This window comes from Papaver somniferum, unplaced genomic scaffold (assembly GCF_003573695.1).
Source record: "Papaver somniferum cultivar HN1 unplaced genomic scaffold, ASM357369v1 unplaced-scaffold_160, whole genome shotgun sequence".
In the NCBI taxonomy this organism is placed as follows: Eukaryota; Viridiplantae; Streptophyta; class Magnoliopsida; order Ranunculales; family Papaveraceae; genus Papaver; species Papaver somniferum.
This window is the reverse complement of record NW_020625487.1, coordinates 631,583-652,835: the sequence shown is the minus strand read 5'-3', so window position 1 is coordinate 652,835 and position 21,253 is coordinate 631,583. Positions and strand designations below refer to the sequence as shown.

Sequence of the window (21,253 nt, the reverse complement as noted above, 5' to 3'; positions counted from 1 at the left end):
CAATTGAAAATTTCCCATGTAATGATATATCACTTGGAAAATTCAAACATCATAAGAGATATGAACTAGATAATTTCTACTTAGGGTAGGTTGGCGAACCAGTTCCCAAACCATAGATATATGAGTTGCAGAAATACAGGAAGCTTGGCGAACCAGTTCGAATACCGCAAGTTCAGTTGGACACAATTCATGATCCCGGTTGGCGAACCGTGGTGAACTGAATTTAAGTTGGATAAATAGGTTAGCACTTGGAAAACCCAGTTCTCGAACTTTGGTCAACTGAGTTCCGTAGTCTAGTAGGGTTGCCGAACCCGGTTCACGAACCGTAGCACCCTGACTTGTGAACAAGCCCTACGGTTGGAGAACCGTTGTACCGTCCCGACAATGTTTAGCAGATTCTTAAAGACTTACTCCCTCCGTCCTAGTTTAGATGCCTAAATAAGATTTTTCACAAAGATTAAGAAACACAAGGAAAATAGTTTTTTTCCACAATTACCCAGGTTAGTATTTAAAGTTCCTATTTTTTATTAGATGTCTTGGTTTTTGTTGTTTACTTGGAAAATTTTCAAATTAAAGGAAATATATAGAGAGAAGTATTAAAAGTGTGTCTAGAAAATTGAAATACACAACTCTCGATGTTATGACCTGATTCTAAGATAGGTGCATATAAGGATAAAAGGTGGAAAAATATGAAATATAGCAAGTATTTTAGGACAAAAAAAAATCCTCAATTTAGGCATCTAAACTAGGACGGAGGGGTGTATTATTTTAATATGTTTTGCATTTCTAGAACTCTCTTAAACACTTCTATAGGAAAAAAAATCCTCAATTTAGGCATCTAAACTAGGACGTAGGGAGTATTATTTTAATATGTTTTGCATTTCTAGAACTCTCTTAAACACTTCTAATACTTCATTGATCACTTAAACACCTATGTATCATGATTAATTTTATAGGTGTTTAAATGAAAATCAAATAACTTTCAGTTCTTTGGCTAACTTTCCAAACCGAACAATCATTATACACGGTTCAGTAACCGAACCTATGTGTATACTTTTATATTGTATTGTGAAGACCTAAAGTGTTTGCTTGATTCTCAAGTTATCTTAGCTTTGAATTCTAAGCTAACCATCGTCTTTGAAAACTATAATTAAAGATCCTCTTTCAACTAGGAAAATCAATCCTTGATACTTTGTGTCCTAGATGATTCTAGGGTCGTCCTCTATTGACCTAGGCTTCCTCTGTGGAATATTATGGGTCTACGACTAAAAGACTACGCTTTGGGCATTCGTGAAGCCAGGTCCGACCATCTTTACCTTTAAAGTTTGTGAATCCTGATTTTTCTTTTTTGTTATCGAGGTTTTCGTAATCTCTTACAGGCAAGATAGATAGTAATCACAAAGTTCTCTCCGTCTCATACTTTGTGATTCCTCAAGATAGATATCTAACGACTGATTTTAGTTGATCTTTAGAAGATTGTTCTTGAGAGGTGGTTAAGAATCTAGGTTGCTCTTCGGGAGCCGTAAGTTTCAGATTTTAGAGGTTTGCTAGCTTTGTCTATTGGAGACATATTTCTACACCTCGATGTTTGATCTAAAGGGAAATCAAATATGCATATTTGTTAGAGGAAGATTGGTATCAAAAGTATTCGTTTCGACTGAATCCACTCTTAGGATAAAAAGGACGCCAGCTAAGGGAATCTGGTGCGTAGAACCTCACGAGGTTCAAGAGACGTAAGGAGTACGACTGTAAGTAAATCTCTTTGAGGGTGGATTCGGTTTCAACTACCTTCTAGTCTGAAGTGTTATAATAGGATAATGTCTGTAGCGGCTTAAAACAATGTGGTGTTCATTCTGGACGAGGTCCCGAGGTTTTTATGCTATTGCAATTTCCTCGTTAACAAAATTTCTGGTGTCTTGTGTTTTTCATTTTCCGCATAATATTGTTTATCTTTATATTTTGATTTACACAGGTTTGTACTTCTTCAATCTAAGTAGATACGTCTGTTTATTATTAATCGATTGCGAGAATTGTTTCTTGTAGAATTCGTATCTTGAAAGATAGATAACAAGTTTAATCACTTGGCAGAATTCTGATTAGATTATTTGGATACGACTAGATTGATCTTGGATATTGATTTGTGAGATCGTCCAAGTACTCTTCTTAACAATCAGGTTCACAGACTCTAAGCCTATGTACATACTGATTGAGTATAGATATAAGGTTTATATACATATTGTCAAGGATCATTCAAATGGTGTACTTGTTATTGTATTAAGTTTTGTCCATACATGTTGCCGAACGAAAAAGTTGGGTGTATCTGGTATCCACTGCAATTATAGTTAGCTTTTGTAAGTAATTTAAGGGGTAAGTTTTGACACCAAAATTTCAACCCATGACTTGACATATCAACGCCTACTAGGATCAACCGAGCAGCGCCCTAACACACATGTATATCATGCATAGTAAAAAGAAAAATCAAAGCATTACTAATTATGAAAACTCATTGTGTTTTTAAAAAAACATCTTTACTTTCTTATTGTTATGTGTTTTTTATTTTTGCGAAGCCATCCATTCACTCTTTAGCCATCCATTCAATTAAGTAGGACCCACTGTAATAAGCCGACTCGGTAGGTAGGGTTTGCCGAATGGAATACATGTAATGGTTTGTCCTTTCCTAATACCGTGGCCTTTTCAGAACAATTGACTCCATAGTTGGCAAAAAAACTCTGCATTTAAGCGTGCTCATGCAAGAGTAATCCAGGGATGAATGACCTCTCGTGAAGTTGCTTCTGAATGACTGCAGTGGTGCCGTTGAAAACCCCACACTGTAGGATGACCGCAGTGGGTAAGTGAGGACAATATCGGTAGAGGGATGGGTCATTTCACCCACTTTGAGGTAATGTAAATTATTATAGCAAGTTGGGAATTGTGGATGATCCCTACTTGGAAGCCATTAGAGCAAGTACGATTGTAGAACCCACGCTATTCAAGCTCCCAAAAAGTTTGATTTTGTTTCTAAATTGGATTTTCAGTTTCTGATTGTAGAATCTGTGATCCATGTGTTGAAGTGTCATGAAACTTAGATGATGCAATTCTTCTATCATGAAACTTGTTTTAGACTTGGCATCTGCACTATTTTCGAGCTTCCAATGGCTTGGCTTCCATCATTAGATTAGCTCTGAGAAACAAAACCTATAGTGAGATTAATTGACATTTATGGAGCAGTTATTGTACTGTGATGCAATTTAGTCCCATATAAGTACTGAAATAATTCCGTCATCGGGAAAAAAATCGAAGAAAAAATACGTAAGAGAAAAAATGAGACCTATTTTTTGTACATTCCAAATCCAAATCCAAATGCTAAAATGCAATCCTGCTTTTAATTTTCTCGACGTGATTTTTCACTGTTTATTTGGGAGTCAATGTAAAATCACTGTATAAGTATTCCCTTTCGACAGACTTTAGCAATTTTACAATATTACCGCACTATGGTTTCCGTTACTAGACTCTAGTGACTAGTCAAGCCGCTATAAAGATAAGCTACATTTTCCTATTTTTATAAAATACCAAATAAATATACACTAGGAAAATAAGACATTGAAAATAAGACATTGAACTTTTGGTTTGGAAAATAAGACATTGAAGATAAGACTCTACACTCTTTCTGAGCTTCAAATGGCTTGGATTCCATTATTAAATTTGCTCAAAGAAACAAAACCCATATTAAGATTAATTGGCATACAAGGAGTGGTTATTATACCGTGATGCAGTTTAGGCCCATATGAGTATCGAAAACGAATCTATCACCAGAAAAAGTTTCGGCGTAAAATCCATGTGGGAGAAGAAATGAGATTTGCTTTACCCATCCAAATCCAAATTGTAGAGTCATTGATATCCTACCTTTGATTTTCTCCACGCGATGTTTTCCTGTTTATTTGTTATTTGGGCGTCAATGCATGTAAAATCATTGTATAAGTATTAGCAGTTACGACATTACGGCACTATGGTTCCATTACTAGACTCTGGCGACTAGTCAAGCCTCTATAAAATTCCAAATAAATATACACTAGGAAAATAAGACATTGAAGTTTTGGTTTTTTAAGCTGACACACAGCATCTTTCTCCAAATGTCTATTGGTCATTTTTGATGACACAACAAATTCCCGAATCAAACGTGTCAAATTTCATGGGGTGTAAACCTCTTACTAAGATAACTCACTATTTTGCACACTCACCCACTCAAGTGTCTTCTTACACACCTGTATTCTTTTTTTTTTTTTTGATCGGTAAATAAATTATTTTTTTGAGACTTAAGCCACCAAAGAATACAAATACAAGGAATTAGTCACCGACCAAGGTAGGACAAGGAATCCACCTGGAAAAAAAAGAAAATCAAGCAACCAAAAAGAAAACGACAACAATAAACACATAAATATATGCGAGGTGATTTTCTCATGGTGGTTCGAAAACCACCGTCTTCCAATTGATCATGAACTGCTTAAGAGAAATTTTCTGAAACTCAGGCTGCAGATACAACCAGACAGATCGTCTGGTTGCAGATACAGGCTGCAGATACACACCTGTATTCTTAACGTGTGCTTTTTGGTGGACTCAGCACTTTCCTTTTTTATCCCCAAATCTATAAATACCAAACAGATCGTCTTTCTTCTTTCAAACCCAACTCTCTTTGCCTTCCAATTTCAAACTGAACTAAACACAGTCTACTCTAAACTTCTTCCTTTAAACAAAATTAGCACTCATTCAATTACTGCAATGATTTTTGAGGACTCTTTCGGGTGTTCGCTTTCATCACCTTCATCCTCATCATACAGTACAGATTTCTTTAGCTCAGAAACAGATTGTACTTCATCATCATCGTCATCGTCACTAACACAATTAGGGTCACATAAGAAAACATCAGGAAGAAAGAAGTTCAAGGAAACTAGACATCCAATTTACAGAGGAGTAAGAGCAAGGAAAAATGATAAATGGGTTTGTGAAGTTAGAGAACCCAACAGTAAATCAAGAATTTGGCTTGGTACACATTCTAGTGCTGAAATTGCAGCTAGAGCTTATGATGTTGCTGCAATAGCTCTGCGAGGAAAATCGGCTCCGTTAAATTTCGAAGATTCATTGTGGTTGTTACCTCGCGCTAAGTCATCATCTGCTAAAGATATTCAATTGGCTGCTTCCGAAGCCGTCCGGGCATTTCCATTCCCTAATTCTAAGAAACCTTCTTCCGTTGCAAAAAAATCATCTAAATCCGTTAAATCAACCAAACAGACGGTTGAAATAGCCGAAGAAGTTTCAGCAACGTTTTTCGACGAAGAAGCGTTGTATTACATGCCAGCCCTGATTGCCAGCATGGCGGAAGGGATGTTACTTGATCCACCACAAGAGGGTTACTATTACGACGACGACGTGGAGAGCAACGTGGAGAGCAGTTTATGGAGCGACTACTAATTCACAGTGATAATTTCTCGTGGATGGGATTAAATGTAGTTTTATTTGATATTTAATCCTCCAACCATTTTCTTTTTCTTATTCTTTTATTCATTTGTCTATGGAGAAAGATATTTATAATCTCCATACTATAGTGATTTGTTCATCGATCATTATCAGGAAACTAGATTTTTGGGAGATATTTTTTGTAGATATTGTTTTTCTTGTTTTATATTCCTTTGCCAAAATTGGCCAATCAATGATACTACTTTATTTTCCAAATTTGTCATGCACTTTCAAAAAATTCCAACTAAAGACAAAAGAGGCACTATGTTGTGGATTTTTTTAGCTGCAGTGAATCGTTTTATCTCTAATAGCATAATTAATTAATTATATGCCGCATCACTTTTGTTAAAGTTGTTCCAGTTAGAGTTGTTGAGATACTGGAAGCATTGTGATCCACAGTTTTACAATTAATTAAGATATGTTTATTACAAAATATCTAGTTTTCGGATAAATTAAGATATGTTATTACAAATATCTAGTTTTCGGATAAATTAAGATATGTTACTAAATATGCCGTCTTTTAATTGCCAACATGGCAGAAGGAAGCTCCGTGATACCCTACAAGAAGTTGCTTTTGTTGGAAAGCAATGTTTTGAAGTTTGAACAAAAAGTCCTTGTCTAACATATTGGTCAATTGTTGCCAGCGTGGCAGAAGGGATGCTACTTGATTCACTATAACGAGGTTTCTTTTTGGACAACATGAATTACTCTCATATACTTATTATGGATAAAAATATAAATCTCGTCAGTAATCTTTGTCGTCATAATTGGTCATCTTTATAGATATATTTGTTGTTCTTCTCCCTTATGTATTCGAATATTCCCTCTTTTATGAATTGACTAAAGTTTTATCTTTTTTATTTTTTTTTAGTTTTATTGTTGATAATAATTTCTTTTTAGTTTATGTTCAATAGATATTATTTGAGAGACGATCAGAGCTCCACGCTTCCCATATGTTATTATTAAGGACTTTTTTTTGAAGCATGTAATTTATTAATTGAAATTAGTTTATAATTTGTCGTGAGTATGTGTACCCACTGAGTCTGAAAATAAGATTTGAGAAATAAAAGATGGGATTGCCTGGCCCCATATTTTGGTTGACGAGTTTCCTGTTTGACTTCCATCTGCCGCGTGATTGGCCAATCCGTCGGCTGCCTGGTTTCCTCCTCTGTAGCTGTGTTGGATGCCGCTTGCGGGATCTGTTGGAATCTTTGTAGTTATTAAGGACTTGTGGTCTCAAATCGTTTGTGAGGTTAATTTTTTTGTTTTTGTTTTTTTATGTTGATGTTTCTTTTCCTTCTGTGGCAAACAATGGTTTTATTGTAAAATGATATAGACAAGCATAACCACCTGGCATCCGACAAAATAGAAAAATATATATAAAAAATAAATTAATGAACTGGTTGATGTCACTGTGGTACAGTGAGAAAGTCATTGCGTGATGATATGAGTGATCCAAATTTAAAAGTTGTCAACATCAAATTCTTAAGTTACTGATTAAAAATAAAAATATAGTGCTTCCAAATTGTCTAATGCCAAACCACTTTCGACTGTTATCTGCAGAATCATCAACAACGGTTACATCGGTGTTTTATGCGAATCATCAACAACTGTTAAATCGATGTTTTATGTTTGTTTCGACTTTAAAAATTGCATGTTCATGTAAATGAGATATTCGTGATGCGCCTAACGTCCTAAGAGTTTACGTGCTAAGAAAAAACTAAAAACTTTCTTCCGTCGGCTTAAATGGTACGATTAGATGGCGATTTTTTAGGCATTAGTTGTCACTCTGTTTCCAAACATTTCGGTATAGCCTTGAAGGAAGTTGTTCAGGAGGATTAATGCCTTAGCTGATGTTGATTAGTGGTTTGTTGTTGTAATATATAAATCTAAGGTTGGTCTGGTTCCTGTTGTTTGTGCTCTAGTTTGAGCAAGTCTGTTTGTGTTTGTGTTTGTTTGGTACTAGTTTTGTATCTTTCTGGTGTAAGTTGTTAGAATCAATAAAAGTTCTCTTCCAAAAAAAAAAAAAAAAAAAAAAAAAGCTTTTCAAGGCTAAAAATGTATCAAACGTCACTTAGTAGTGAAAGAGAATTCAAGAAAAATATAAAATCAGTGTCTCTGTGAAACTTACTTTCACCTTGTGCTTGTGGCCTTGTGGGTACCCTTTCCTCGTGCGGACACTTATGGGTCTGGACTGTGAGAGTGAAAAAATAACTCTACGCAAGTAAGTAACACATGTGGGCTTCTTATTGAAAAAATCTATGGAACTTCTAATTCCTCCTAGAAACAACAGCTTGCGGCAATTCCTATGAATGAAAACTGTTGTCGAGCCGGATGGATGGCCAAATACATGCTATGTGGGAAAACAAGTGGGCGGCTAATCATCAAACGCGCGTGTCAAATAAAAACGTTGGTGCATGGTTTAAGAAAAACGATCGGTCTATTTAAACACGCTGGCGTGTGATGCACAACCGTCAACGGCTAGTTTTTCAAATTTAAAAACTGCCATTTTTTTTTTTCAAATTTACCTCTATAAATTACCACCATCTTCAAACAATTCACTCACACCAGAATTCACTTCTCTTGAATTTTTTCTTCTAAATCTATTTCAATTTTTTAGTTTTATCATTGGTGAATTCGCTGAAAAGGCGATCACACTTTTTTGCGATGCAAAACTTGAAGCTGATGTTCGTAAGATATGTGGATGTTTTAAGTAGATTGAAAATTGTACAAGGGAAGTGCAAGTTTTTGAAGTTGCTCCAAGAAAATGTTCCGCTAAAAGGCAGGGAAGAGCTCCAGTATTGAAAGTTAACAACAACAAAAATCAAAAACAAATGCGAAACTGTCAAAAAGCGAGTTGAATAGAAGATACGTCAAATGAAGATAAACAGGAGGCCAAAGCTTGTCCTTGACTTTTATTATTGTCTGAGTTTATATCTTGTAAAAGAATTCACAGTAATATCAATGATTGAAAATATTTAAATTTTAAGATAGATTTCCACTTCAGATTAAGAAATATTTATTACATTTTAAACTTGCATATAACATCAAACTACATTTTATTAAACGAAAACAATAACATCAAACTACATCAAATCCAGCGACATTATCTCTATAGAGTTCATAACATTCAAAATGCTTAAACTCTCTTCCAGTTTCTTCGGTAAACTTGGTCTGAGCGATGGTTTCCTGTAAAACAGATAAACAACAAGTTTAGATATTTATGACGCAGTTGATCAGTAAGGACAAACGCAAGATACTCACCAGTTCTTTGTTGGATAATCAAGAATTGCGACGATGAAACATGCACAAAATTTCTGTATAATGTTTGACATCAATAGTGATGAATGAAAATCATAGTTCTAGGCTCTTACTGTTTCTTATGGTTTTATTTCGCGACATTACAAAATGTTCCAATACTCCTTCCCATAAATAGTCATTGTTCATTGGTTTCATCATATGATGTAACCAACATCGAACAAGAGTAACATCTTCTTCCATTGTAAAGACCGGGAGAGGCATTCAAGTGCAGTAAAGATGTGCTTGAGATGACCATCTTTAAGAATGTTGAAACATGCTTCGTAAAGAAAAGGTTTACCGTGAGCTTCTTCCAAATTATCAAGAGTTGTTTGGATCACTTCAACTTTAGTTACACCGATGAACTTTTCTCGATCAATTTTCCTTACCAGAGCAAGAAATGGCTTGACTACAAGCCTAATAAATTGAAACGAGCATACAATCGACGAGCATCTCGGTTTCTCAGGTTCCCCGTCAGTGAGACGAACATTGTAAAAATGTTATCCCAAAAAGAACTGTTTTGATAGCCTATACCAACGATTACGCTATGAAAAAATATGCTTTGCACATAGTTATATATCATCTTCTTTAGTAAACTTGGGACCACGAATTCTAGTAGACATTTCTACAGAGTGATAAAGGTTAAGAGTTTTAGAATGAAAGAAGAAGATATGAATTTGGAGATAGGAAGAATAAAATTTATAGGGTGAGAAAAAAAAATCGAGTCGTTGGAAATTTAGCCGTTGGCGGTCAAAGTAAAACCTTGCGGGTTTACCATGACCGCCGTTTGAATTACCAACGACTATTTTTTTTGTTATAAATACAATACTAGGTTTGATTCTCAACAAAACCAACATATTTCTTTCTTATCCAACAACATCCACCATGTTTTCTAAAGGAAAAGTGAAGCAGATATTATGTGTCGAAGCAAAAGAGGTTTTTCCATTATGTTTCATGGATAACCATATTCTTATGCAATCCCCTTGGGTGTATTCAAAGTGTCCAGGGAAGGTGGTTCACCCATCAGAATGGTGATTCAATCACAACCGGAAAAGCTCAGATATTTGCAATGTCAAGATCCCAACTTTCCAAAGGAACCACATAAGCTAGATGAGCTATGAAGATTAAAGAAGAAAAATAAAAATTTGCAACACTCTGCAAAAACTTCAAACTTAAATCCAAATTGAAGAAGAAGTTATTACACTACAAGCATAGTAGAGATAGAGATCACAAATACAAACATCGTCCACAGAGAATCAATGGATGCTCAAAGCCCGGTTGCAGAACTTTTATGCATTTGTGCACCTCTACTGAAGAAGACACATATGGAACTGTCCTAGGTGTTTTTTGGTGGAGTGGGATGATTAAAGTTGAAGGACAAATCGATTCAATATGGTATTATGTTATTTAGTTTGGTGTTTATTTTGTGTTATTATGATTATCTAAACCAAACATGTGGATATCTTCACATTTGCCCCATAAATATCATAACTAATTTAAACTTTGTTGGATTAAACATTGCACCTTCAATATCATAAATAAAAACATACTACATTGGATTAAACAACTACATCGTGCATGAGAATAAAGGAAATACGTTAGATTAAAACAACTACTACATCGACGTCAATGCTCGTCGGGTGGTGGAATTCCTAGGGCGATGTAGGGATTAAATCTGTTGAGCACCCTAAGAATGTTGAAAAAACTTGGAAGTCGAAAGGACGTCCGTCGTGGGATACTGCCCACATCGCTAGTGTTCTCGGTTCCACTTCATTTACAGCTTCATCGTCGAGTTTATTTTGTGATTGTGCACTAGTACGACTATGAATTCCGACACATGACGACCAATAACACTAAAAACGATGCGACAATCCGTAAGAATCACACCCATAAATGTTCCCCATTTCAGCGGTGAACATTCTATAACTTTCTCCTAGAAACACATCGTCGACTCGACTACATTCCTATCGACAACATCTTCTGTGTGAAAAACAAAGGCTCTACAAATAGCTAAACCCTCTTGTTGAGTGAATCTATTACCACGAACTCTGGAAGGAATTTTTGTAGATGATTTGTGAGTGAAAATATTTGGAGTTGAAATGAGAAGTATTTATAGATATCAAAATTATAGTCGTTGGATAAAAATATTTTCAGTTGTTGGTGGTTTTGGATCACACGCTGGTAGGTTCACTTCAGATTATGACGTTTGAAGGGAAAACTAGTGATTTTGGATCACATGCCAGCTGTTTTGGATCACACGCCAGTATGTTTGGTGTCGTCGCACGGGTTTTCATCAAGAACACATTTAGTTTATTTCCGCACTCAACAAATCCTTTAATTTGTTGGTTTTCCCATCCGTTTTTCATTTTTGTCGAGTCCATACAGGGAGCAAAATGAAAAAACTACAAGTTTGTTGAGTCCATAAGAACTGCTCTTATCCCAGCAAAACGTGTGAAAACTAATTGGATATAAAACGTTTATACAAGTTTGTTCCATGTCTATTTGTTAGCGTGAGTTTTTCTAGTGAACCCACAAGTTTTGCTATCTCAAGATTGTTGTCAATGTTAGGTGATCAAAACTATATCTTGATTTCTAGTCTACTAAGTCAAGTCTCGGACTAGGTTAGAATTGTGGTTGAGTATCAAAGATCACCCTAGTAGACTGGGGATCGACGAAGATATTTGGAGAACTTCTATATCAAGTATTAAACACTTTACCATTCTATTTTACTCACTATGCCATTATTATATATATTGATACTATGTAGTATGACTTCAGTAGAATTACAAAAAATAAGTTTCAAGTCAAGCTTGCCTTGTGAAAAATCTCGAAATATGATTTAGAAAATAAGATGTTCAACAGTCCTTAACAATATTAGTTCTATGAGTTAATTTGTGAATCAATTGAAAATTTCCCATGTAAATGATTATATCACTTGGAATGATTCAAACATCATAAGAGATAACTATGAACTAGATAATATTTCTACTTAGGGTAGGTTGGCGAACCAGTTCCCAAACCATAGATATATGAGTTGCAGAAATACAGGAAGCTTGGCGAACCAGTTCGAATACCGCAAGTTCAGTTGGACACAATCATGATCCCGGTTGGCGAACCGTGGTGAACTGAATTTAAGTTGGATAAATAGGTTAGCACTTGGAAAACCCAGTTCTCGAACTTTGGTCAACTGAGTTCCGTAGTCTAGTAGGGTTGCCGAACCCGGTTCACGAACCGTAGCACCCTGACTTGTGAACAAGCCCTACGGTTGGAGAACCGTTGTACCGTCCCGACAATGTTTAGCAGATTCTTAAAGACTTACTCCCTCCGTCCTAGTTTAGATGCCTAAATAAGATTTTTCACAAGATTAAGAAACACAAGGAAATAGTTTTTTTCCACAATTACCCAGGTTAGTATTTAAAGTTCCTATTTTTTATTAGATGTCTTGGTTTTTGTTGTTTACTTGGAAAATTTTCAAATTAAAGGAAATATATAGAGAGAAGTATTAAAAGTGTGTCTAGAAAATTGAAATACACAACTCTCGATGTTATGACCTGATTCTAAGATAGGTGCAATAAGGATAAAAGGTGGAAAAATATGAAATATAGCAAGTATTTTAGGACAAAAAAAAATCCTCAATTTAGGCATCTAAACTAGGACGGAGGGGTGTATTATTTTAATATGTTTTGCATTTCTAGAACTCTCTTAAACACTTCTATAGGAAAAAAAATCCTCAATTTAGGCATCTAAACTAGGACGTAGGGAGTATTATTTTAATATGTTTTGCATTTCTAGAACTCTCTTAAACACTTCTAATACTTCATTGATCACTTAAACACCTATGTATCATGATTAATTTTATAGGTGTTTAAATGAAAATCAAATAACTTTCAGTTCTTTGGCTAACTTTCCAAACCGAACAATCATTATACACGGTTCAGTAACCGAACCTATGTGTATACTTTTATATTGTATTGTGAAGACCTAAAGTGTTTGCTTGATTCTCAAGTTATCTTAGCTTTGAATTCTAAGCTAACCATCGTCTTTGAAAACTATAATTAAAGATCCTCTTTCAACTAGGAAAATCAATCCTTGATACTTTGTGTCCTAGATGATTCTAGGGTCGTCCTCTATTGACCTAGGCTTCCTCTGTGGAATATTATTGGGTCTACGACTAAAAGACTACGCTTTGGGCATTCGTGAAGCCAGGTCCGACCATCTTTACCTTTAAAGTTTGTGAATCCTGATTTTTCTTTTTTGTTATCGAGGTTTTCGTAATCTCTTACAGGCAAGATAGATAGTAATCACAAAGTTCTCTCCGTCTCATACTTTGTGATTCCTCAAGATAGATATCTAACGACTGATTTTAGTTGATCTTTAGAAGATTGTTCTTGAGAGGTGGTTAAGAATCTAGGTTGCTCTTCGGGAGCCGTAAGTTTCAGATTTTAGAGGTTTGCTAGCTTTGTCTATTGGAGACATATTTCTACACCTCGATGTTTGATCTAAAGGGAAATCAAATATGCATATTTGTTAGAGGAAGATTGGTATCAAAAGTATTCGTTTCGACTGAATCCACTCTTAGGATAAAAAGGACGCCAGCTAAGGGAATCTGGTGCGTAGAACCTCACGAGGTTCAAGAGACGTAAGGAGTACGACTGTAAGTAAATCTCTTTGAGGGTGGATTCGGTTTCAACTACCTTCTAGTCTGAAGTGTTATAATAGGATAAATGTCTGTAGCGGCTTAAAACAATGTGGTGTTCATTCTGGACGAGGTCCCGAGGTTTTTATGCTATTGCAATTTCCTCGTTAACAAAATTTCTGGTGTCTTGTGTTTTTCATTTTCCGCATAATATTGTTTATCTTTATATTTTGATTTACACAGGTTTGTACTTCTTCAATCTAAGTAGATACGTCTGTTTATTATTAATCGATTGCGAGAATTGTTTCTTGTAGAATTCGTATCTTGAAAGATAGATAACAAGTTTAATCACTTGGCAGAATTCTGATTAGATTATTTGGATACGACTAGATTGATCTTGGATATTGATTTGTGAGATCGTCCAAGTACTCTTCTTAACAATCAGGTTCACAGACTCTAAGCCTATGTACATACTGATTGAGTATAGATATAAGGTTTATATACATATTGTCAAGGATCATTCAAATGGTGTACTTGTTATTGTATTAAGTTTTGTCCATACATGTTGCCGAACGAAAAAGTTGGGTGTATCTGGTATCCACTGCAATTATAGTTAGCTTTTGTAAGTAATTTAAGGGGTAAGTTTTGACACCAAAATTTCAACCCATGACTTGACATATCAACGCCTACTAGGATCAACCGAGCAGCGCCCTAACACACATGTATATCATGCATAGTAAAAAGAAAAATCAAAGCATTACTAATTATGAAAACTCATTGTGTTTTTAAAAAAACATCTTTACTTTCTTATTGTTATGTGTTTTTTATTTTTGCGAAGCCATCCATTCACTCTTTAGCCATCCATTCAATTAAGTAGGACCCACTGTAATAAGCCGACTCGGTAGGTAGGGTTTGCCGAATGGAATACATGTAATGGTTTGTCCTTTCCTAATACCGTGGCCTTTTCAGAACAATTGACTCCATAGTTGGCAAAAAAACTCTGCATTTAAGCGTGCTCATGCAAGAGTAATCCAGGGATGAATGACCTCTCGTGAAGTTGCTTCTGAATGACTGCAGTGGTGCCGTTGAAAACCCCACACTGTAGGATGACCGCAGTGGGTAAGTGAGGACAATATCGGTAGAGGGATGGGTCATTTCACCCACTTTGAGGTAATGTAAATTATTATAGCAAGTTGGGAATTGTGGATGATCCCTACTTGGAAGCCATTAGAGCAAGTACGATTGTAGAACCCACGCTATTCAAGCTCCCAAAAAGTTTGATTTTGTTTCTAAATTGGATTTTCAGTTTCTGATTGTAGAATCTGTGATCCATGTGTTGAAGTGTCATGAAACTTAGATGATGCAATTCTTCTATCATGAAACTTGTTTTTAGACTTGGCATCTGCACTATTTTCGAGCTTCCAATGGCTTGGCTTCCATCATTAGATTAGCTCTGAGAAACAAAACCTATAGTGAGATTAATTGACATTTATGGAGCAGTTATTGTACTGTGATGCAATTTAGTCCCATATAAGTACTGAAATAATTCCGTCATCGGGAAAAAAATCGAAGAAAAAATACGTAAGAGAAAAAATGAGACCTATTTTTTGTACATTCCAAATCCAAATCCAAATGCTAAAATGCAATCCTGCTTTTAATTTTCTCGACGTGATTTTTCACTGTTTATTTGGGAGTCAATGTAAAATCACTGTATAAGTATTCCCTTTCGACAGACTTTAGCAATTTTACAATATTACCGCACTATGGTTTCCGTTACTAGACTCTAGTGACTAGTCAAGCCGCTATAAAGATAAGCTACATTTTCCTATTTTTATAAAATACCAAATAAATATACACTAGGAAAATAAGACATTGAAAATAAGACATTGAACTTTTGGTTTGGAAAATAAGACATTGAAGATAAGACTCTACACTCTTTCTGAGCTTCAAATGGCTTGGATTCCATTATTAAATTTGCTCAAAGAAACAAAACCCATATTAAGATTAATTGGCATACAAGGAGTGGTTATTATACCGTGATGCAGTTTAGGCCCATATGAGTATCGAAAACGAATCTATCACCAGAAAAAGTTTCGGCGTAAAATCCATGTGGGAGAAGAAATGAGATTTGCTTTACCCATCCAAATCCAAATTGTAGAGTCATTGATATCCTACCTTTGATTTTCTCCACGCGATGTTTTCCTGTTTATTTGTTATTTGGGCGTCAATGCATGTAAAATCATTGTATAAGTATTAGCAGTTACGACATTACGGCACTATGGTTCCATTACTAGACTCTGGCGACTAGTCAAGCCTCTATAAAATTCCAAATAAATATACACTAGGAAAATAAGACATTGAAGTTTTGGTTTTTTAAGCTGACACACAGCATCTTTCTCCAAATGTCTATTGGTCATTTTTGATGACACAACAAATTCCCGAATCAAACGTGTCAAATTTCATGGGGTGTAAACCTCTTACTAAGATAACTCACTATTTTGCACACTCACCCACTCAAGTGTCTTCTTACACACCTGTATTCTTTTTTTTTTTTTTGATCGGTAAATAAATTATTTTTTTGAGACTTAAGCCACCAAAGAATACAAATACAAGGAATTAGTCACCGACCAAGGTAGGACAAGGAATCCACCTGGAAAAAAAAGAAAATCAAGCAACCAAAAAGAAAACGACAACAATAAACACATAAATATATGCGAGGTGATTTTCTCATGGTGGTTCGAAAACCACCGTCTTCCAATTGATCATGAACTGCTTAAGAGAAATTTTCTGAAACTCAGGCTGCAGATACAACCAGACAGATCGTCTGGTTGCAGATACAGGCTGCAGATACACACCTGTATTCTTAACGTGTGCTTTTTGGTGGACTCAGCACTTTCCTTTTTTATCCCCAAATCTATAAATACCAAACAGATCGTCTTTCTTCTTTCAAACCCAACTCTCTTTGCCTTCCAATTTCAAACTGAACTAAACACAGTCTACTCTAAACTTCTTTTTAAACAAAATTAGCACTCATTCAATTACTGCAATGATTTTTGAGGACTCTTTCGGGTGTTCGCTTTCATCACCTTCATCCTCATCATACAGTACAGATTTCTTTAGCTCAGAAACAGATTGTACTTCATCATCATCGTCATCGTCACTAACACAATTAGGGTCACATAAGAAAACATCAGGAAGAAAGAAGTTCAAGGAAACTAGACATCCAATTTACAGAGGAGTAAGAGCAAGGAAAAATGATAAATGGGTTTGTGAAGTTAGAGAACCCAACAGTAAATCAAGAATTTGGCTTGGTACACATTCTAGTGCTGAAATTGCAGCTAGAGCTTATGATGTTGCTGCAATAGCTCTGCGAGGAAAATCGGCTCCGTTAAATTTCGAAGATTCATTGTGGTTGTTACCTCGCGCTAAGTCATCATCTGCTAAAGATATTCAATTGGCTGCTTCCGAAGCCGTCCGGGCATTTCCATTCCCTAATTCTAAGAAACCTTCTTCCGTTGCAAAAAAATCATCTAAATCCGTTAAATCAACCAAACAGAGTTGAAATAGCCGAAGAAGTTTCAGCAACGTTTTTCGACGAAGAAGCGTTGTATTACATGCCAGCCCTGATTGCCAGCATGGCGGAAGGGATGTTACTTGATCCACCACAAGAGGGTTACTATTACGACGACGACGTGGAGAGCAACGTGGAGAGCAGTTTATGGAGCGACTACTAATTCACAGTGATAATTTCTCGTGGATGGGATTAAATGTAGTTTTATTTGATATTTAATCCTCCAACCATTTTCTTTTTCTTATTCTTTTATTCATTTGTCTATGGAGAAAGATATTTATAATCTCCATACTATAGTGATTTGTTCATCGATCATTATCAGGAAACTAGATTTTTGGGAGATATTTTTTGTAGATATTGTTTTTCTTGTTTTATATTCCTTTGCCAAAATTGGCCAATCAATGATACTACTTTATTTTCCAAATTTGTCATGCACTTTCAAAAAATTCCAACTAAAGACAAAAGAGGCACTATGTTGTGGATTTTTTTAGCTGCAGTGAATCGTTTTATCTCTAATAGCATAATTAATTAATTATATGCCGCATCACTTTTGTTAAAGTTGTTCCAGTTAGAGTTGTTGAGATACTGGAAGCATTGTGATCCACAGTTTTACAATTAATTAAGATATGTTTATTACAAAATATCTAGTTTTCGGATAAATTAAGATATGTTATTACAAATATCTAGTTTTCGGATAAATTAAGATATGTTACTAAATATGCCGTCTTTTAATTGCCAACATGGCAGAAGGAAGCTCCGTGATACCCTACAAGAAGTTGCTTTTGTTGGAAAGCAATGTTTTGAAGTTTGAACAAAAAGTCCTTGTCTAACATATTGGTCAATTGTTGCCAGCGTGGCAGAAGGGATGCTACTTGATTCACTATAACGAGGTTTCTTTTTGGACAACATGAATTACTCTCATATACTTATTATGGATAAAAATATAAATCTCGTCAGTAATCTTTGTCGTCATAATTGGTCATCTTTATAGATATATTTGTTGTTCTTCTCCCTTATGTATTCGAATATTCCCTCTTTTATGAATTGACTAAAGTTTTATCTTTTTTATTTTTTTTTGTTTTATTGTTGATAATAATTTCTTTTAGTTTATGTTCAATAGATATTATTTGAGAGACGATCAGAGCTCCACGCTTCCCATATGTTATTATTAAGGACTTTTTTTTGAAGCATGTAATTTATTAATTGAAATTAGTTTATAATTTGTCGTGAGTATGTGTACCCACTGAGTCTGAAAATAAGATTTGAGAAATAAAAGATGGGATTGCCTGGCCCCATATTTTGGTTGACGAGTTTCCTGTTTGACTTCCATCTGCCGCGTGATTGGCCAATCCGTCGGCTGCCTGGTTTCCTCCTCTGTAGCTGTGTTGGATGCCGCTTGCGGGATCTGTTGGAATCTTTGTAGTTATTAAGGACTTGTGGTCTCAAATCGTTTGTGAGGTTAATTTTTTTGTTTTTGTTTTTTATGTTGATGTTTCTTTTCCTTCTGTGGCAAACAATGGTTTTATTGTAAAATGATATAGACAAGCATAACCACCTGGCATCCGACAAAATAGAAAAATATATATAAAAATAAATTAATGAACTGGTTGATGTCACCGTGGTACAGTGAGAAAGTCATTGCGTGATGATATGAGTGATCCAAATTTAAAAGTTGTCAACATCAAATTCTTAAGTTACTAATTAAAAAATAAAAATATAGTGCTTCCAAATTGTCTAATGCCAAACCACTTTCGACTGTTATCTGCAGAATCATCAACAACGGTTACATCGGTGTTTTATGCGAATCATCAACAACTGTTAAATCGATGTTTTATGTTTGTTTCGACTTTAAAAATTGCATGTTCATGTAAATGAGATATTCGTGATGCGCCTAACGTCCTAAGAGTTTACGTGCTAAGAAAAAACTAAAAACTTTCTTCCGTCGGCTTAAATGGTACGATTAGATGGCGATTTTTTAGGCATTAGTTGTCACTCTGTTTCCAAACATTTCGGTATAGCCTTGAAGGAAGTTGTTCAGGAGGAGGATTAATGCCTTAGCTGATGTTGATTAGTGGTTTGTTGTTGTAATATATAAATCTAAGGTTGGTCTGGTTCCTGTTGTTTGTGCTCTAGTTTGAGCAAGTCTGTTTGTGTTTGTGTTTGTTTGGTACTAGTTTTGTATCTTTCTGGTGTAAGTTGTTAGAATCAATAAAAGTTCTCTTCCAAAAAAAAAAAAAAAAAAAAAAAAGCTTTTCAAGGCTAAAAATGTATCAAACGTCACTTAGTAGTGAAAGAGAATTCAAGAAAAATATAAAATCAGTGTCTCTGTGAAACTTACTTTCACCTTGTGCTTGTGGCCTTGTGGGTACCCTTTCCTCGTGCGGACACTTATGGGTCTGGACTGTGAGAGTGAAAAAATAACTCTACGCAAGTAAGTAACACATGTGGGCTTCTTATTGAAAAAATCTATGGAACTTCTAATTGCTCCTAGAAACAACAGCTTGCGGCAATTCCTATGAATGAAAACTGTTGTCGAGCCGGATGGATGGCCAAATACATGCTATGTGGGAAAACAAGTGGGCGGCTAATCATCAAACGCGCGTGTCAAATAAAAACGTTGGTGCATGGTTTAAGAAAAGATCGGTCTATTTAAACACGCTGGCGTGTGATGCACAACCTCAACGGCTATTTTTCAAATTTAAAAAACTGCCATTTTTTTTTTCAATTTACCTCTATAAATTACCACCATCTTCAAACAATTCACTCACCAGAATTCAATTCGCTTGAATTTTTTCTTCTAAATCTATTTAATTTTTTAGTTTTATCATTGGTGAATTCGCTGAAAGGCGATCACACTTTTTTGCGATGCAAAACTTGAAGCTTGATTTCGTAAGATATGTGGATGTTTTTAAGTAGATTGAAAATTGTACAAGGGAAAGTGCAAGTTTTTGAAGTTGCTCCAAGAAAATGTTCCGCTAAAAGGCGGGAAGAGCTCCAGTATTGAAAGTTAACAACAACAAAAATCAAAAACAAATGCGAAACTGTCAAAAGCGAGTTGAATAGAAGATACGTCAAATGAAGATAAACAGGAGGCCAAAGCTTGTCCTTGACTTTTATTATTGTCTGAGTTTATATCTTGTAAAGAATTCACAAGTAATATCAATGATTGAAAATATTTAAATTTTAAGATAGATTTCCACTTCAGATTAAGAAATATTTATTACATTTTAAACTTGCATATAACATCAAACTACATTTTATTAAACGAAAACAATAACATCAAACTACATCAAATCCAGCGACATTATCTCTATAGAGTTCATAACATTCAAAAGCTTAAACTCTCTTCCAGTTTCTTCGGTAAACTTGGTCTGAGCGATGGTTTCCTGTAAAACAGATAAACAACAAGTTTAGATATTTATGACGCAGTTGATCAGTAAGGACAAACGCAAGATACTCACCAGTTCTTTGTTGGATAATCAAGAATTGCGACGATGAAACATGCACAAAATTTCTGTATATGTTTGACATCAATAGTGATGAATGAAAATCATAGTTCTAGGGCTCTTACTGTGTTCTTATGGTTTTATTTCGCGACATTACAAAATGTTCCAATACTCCTTCCCATAAATAGTCATTGTTCATTGGTTTCATCATCATATGATGTAACCAACATCGAACAAGAGTAACATCTTCTTCCATTGTAAAGACCGGGAGAGGCATTCAAGTGCAGTAAAGATGTGCTTGAGATGACCATCTTTAAGAATGTTGAAACATGCTTCGTAAAGAAAAGGTTTACCGTGAGCTTCTTCCAAATTATCAAGAGTTGTTTGGATCACTTCAACTTTAGTTACACCGATGAACTTTTCTCGATCAATTTTCCTTACCAGAGCAGAAATGGCTTGACTACAAGCCTAATAAATTGAAACGAGCATACAATCGACGAGCATCTCGGTTTCTCAGGTTCCCCGTCAGTGAGACGAACATTGTAAAAATGTTATCCCAAAAAGAACTGTTTTGATAGCCTAACCAACGATTACGCTATGAAAAAATATGCTTTGCACATAGTTATATATCATCTTCTTTAGTAAACTTGGGACCACGAATTCTAGTAGACATTTCTACAGAGTGATAAAGGTTAGAGTTTTAGAATGAAAGAAGAAGAGTGAATTTGGAGATAGGAAGAATAAAATTTATAGGGTGAGAAAAAAAATCGAGTCGTTGGAAATTTAGCGTTG

General features: G+C 35.3%; 1 protein-coding gene and 1 pseudogene across 1 annotated transcript; both read left to right on the top strand.

Annotated features, from left to right (window-relative positions):
• Window positions 1-4,776: 4,776 nt before the first annotated feature.
• Window positions 4,777-5,466, top strand: LOC113337531 (dehydration-responsive element-binding protein 1A-like). Its single transcript, XM_026583195.1, has one exon. It carries the CDS (start codon window positions 4,777-4,779, stop codon window positions 5,464-5,466), a length of 690 nt encoding a protein of 229 aa, XP_026438980.1.
• Window positions 5,467-16,490: 11,024 nt separating this feature from the next.
• Window positions 16,491-17,178, top strand: LOC113337530 (annotated as a pseudogene).
• The last annotated feature ends 4,075 nt before the right edge of the window (window positions 17,179-21,253 follow it).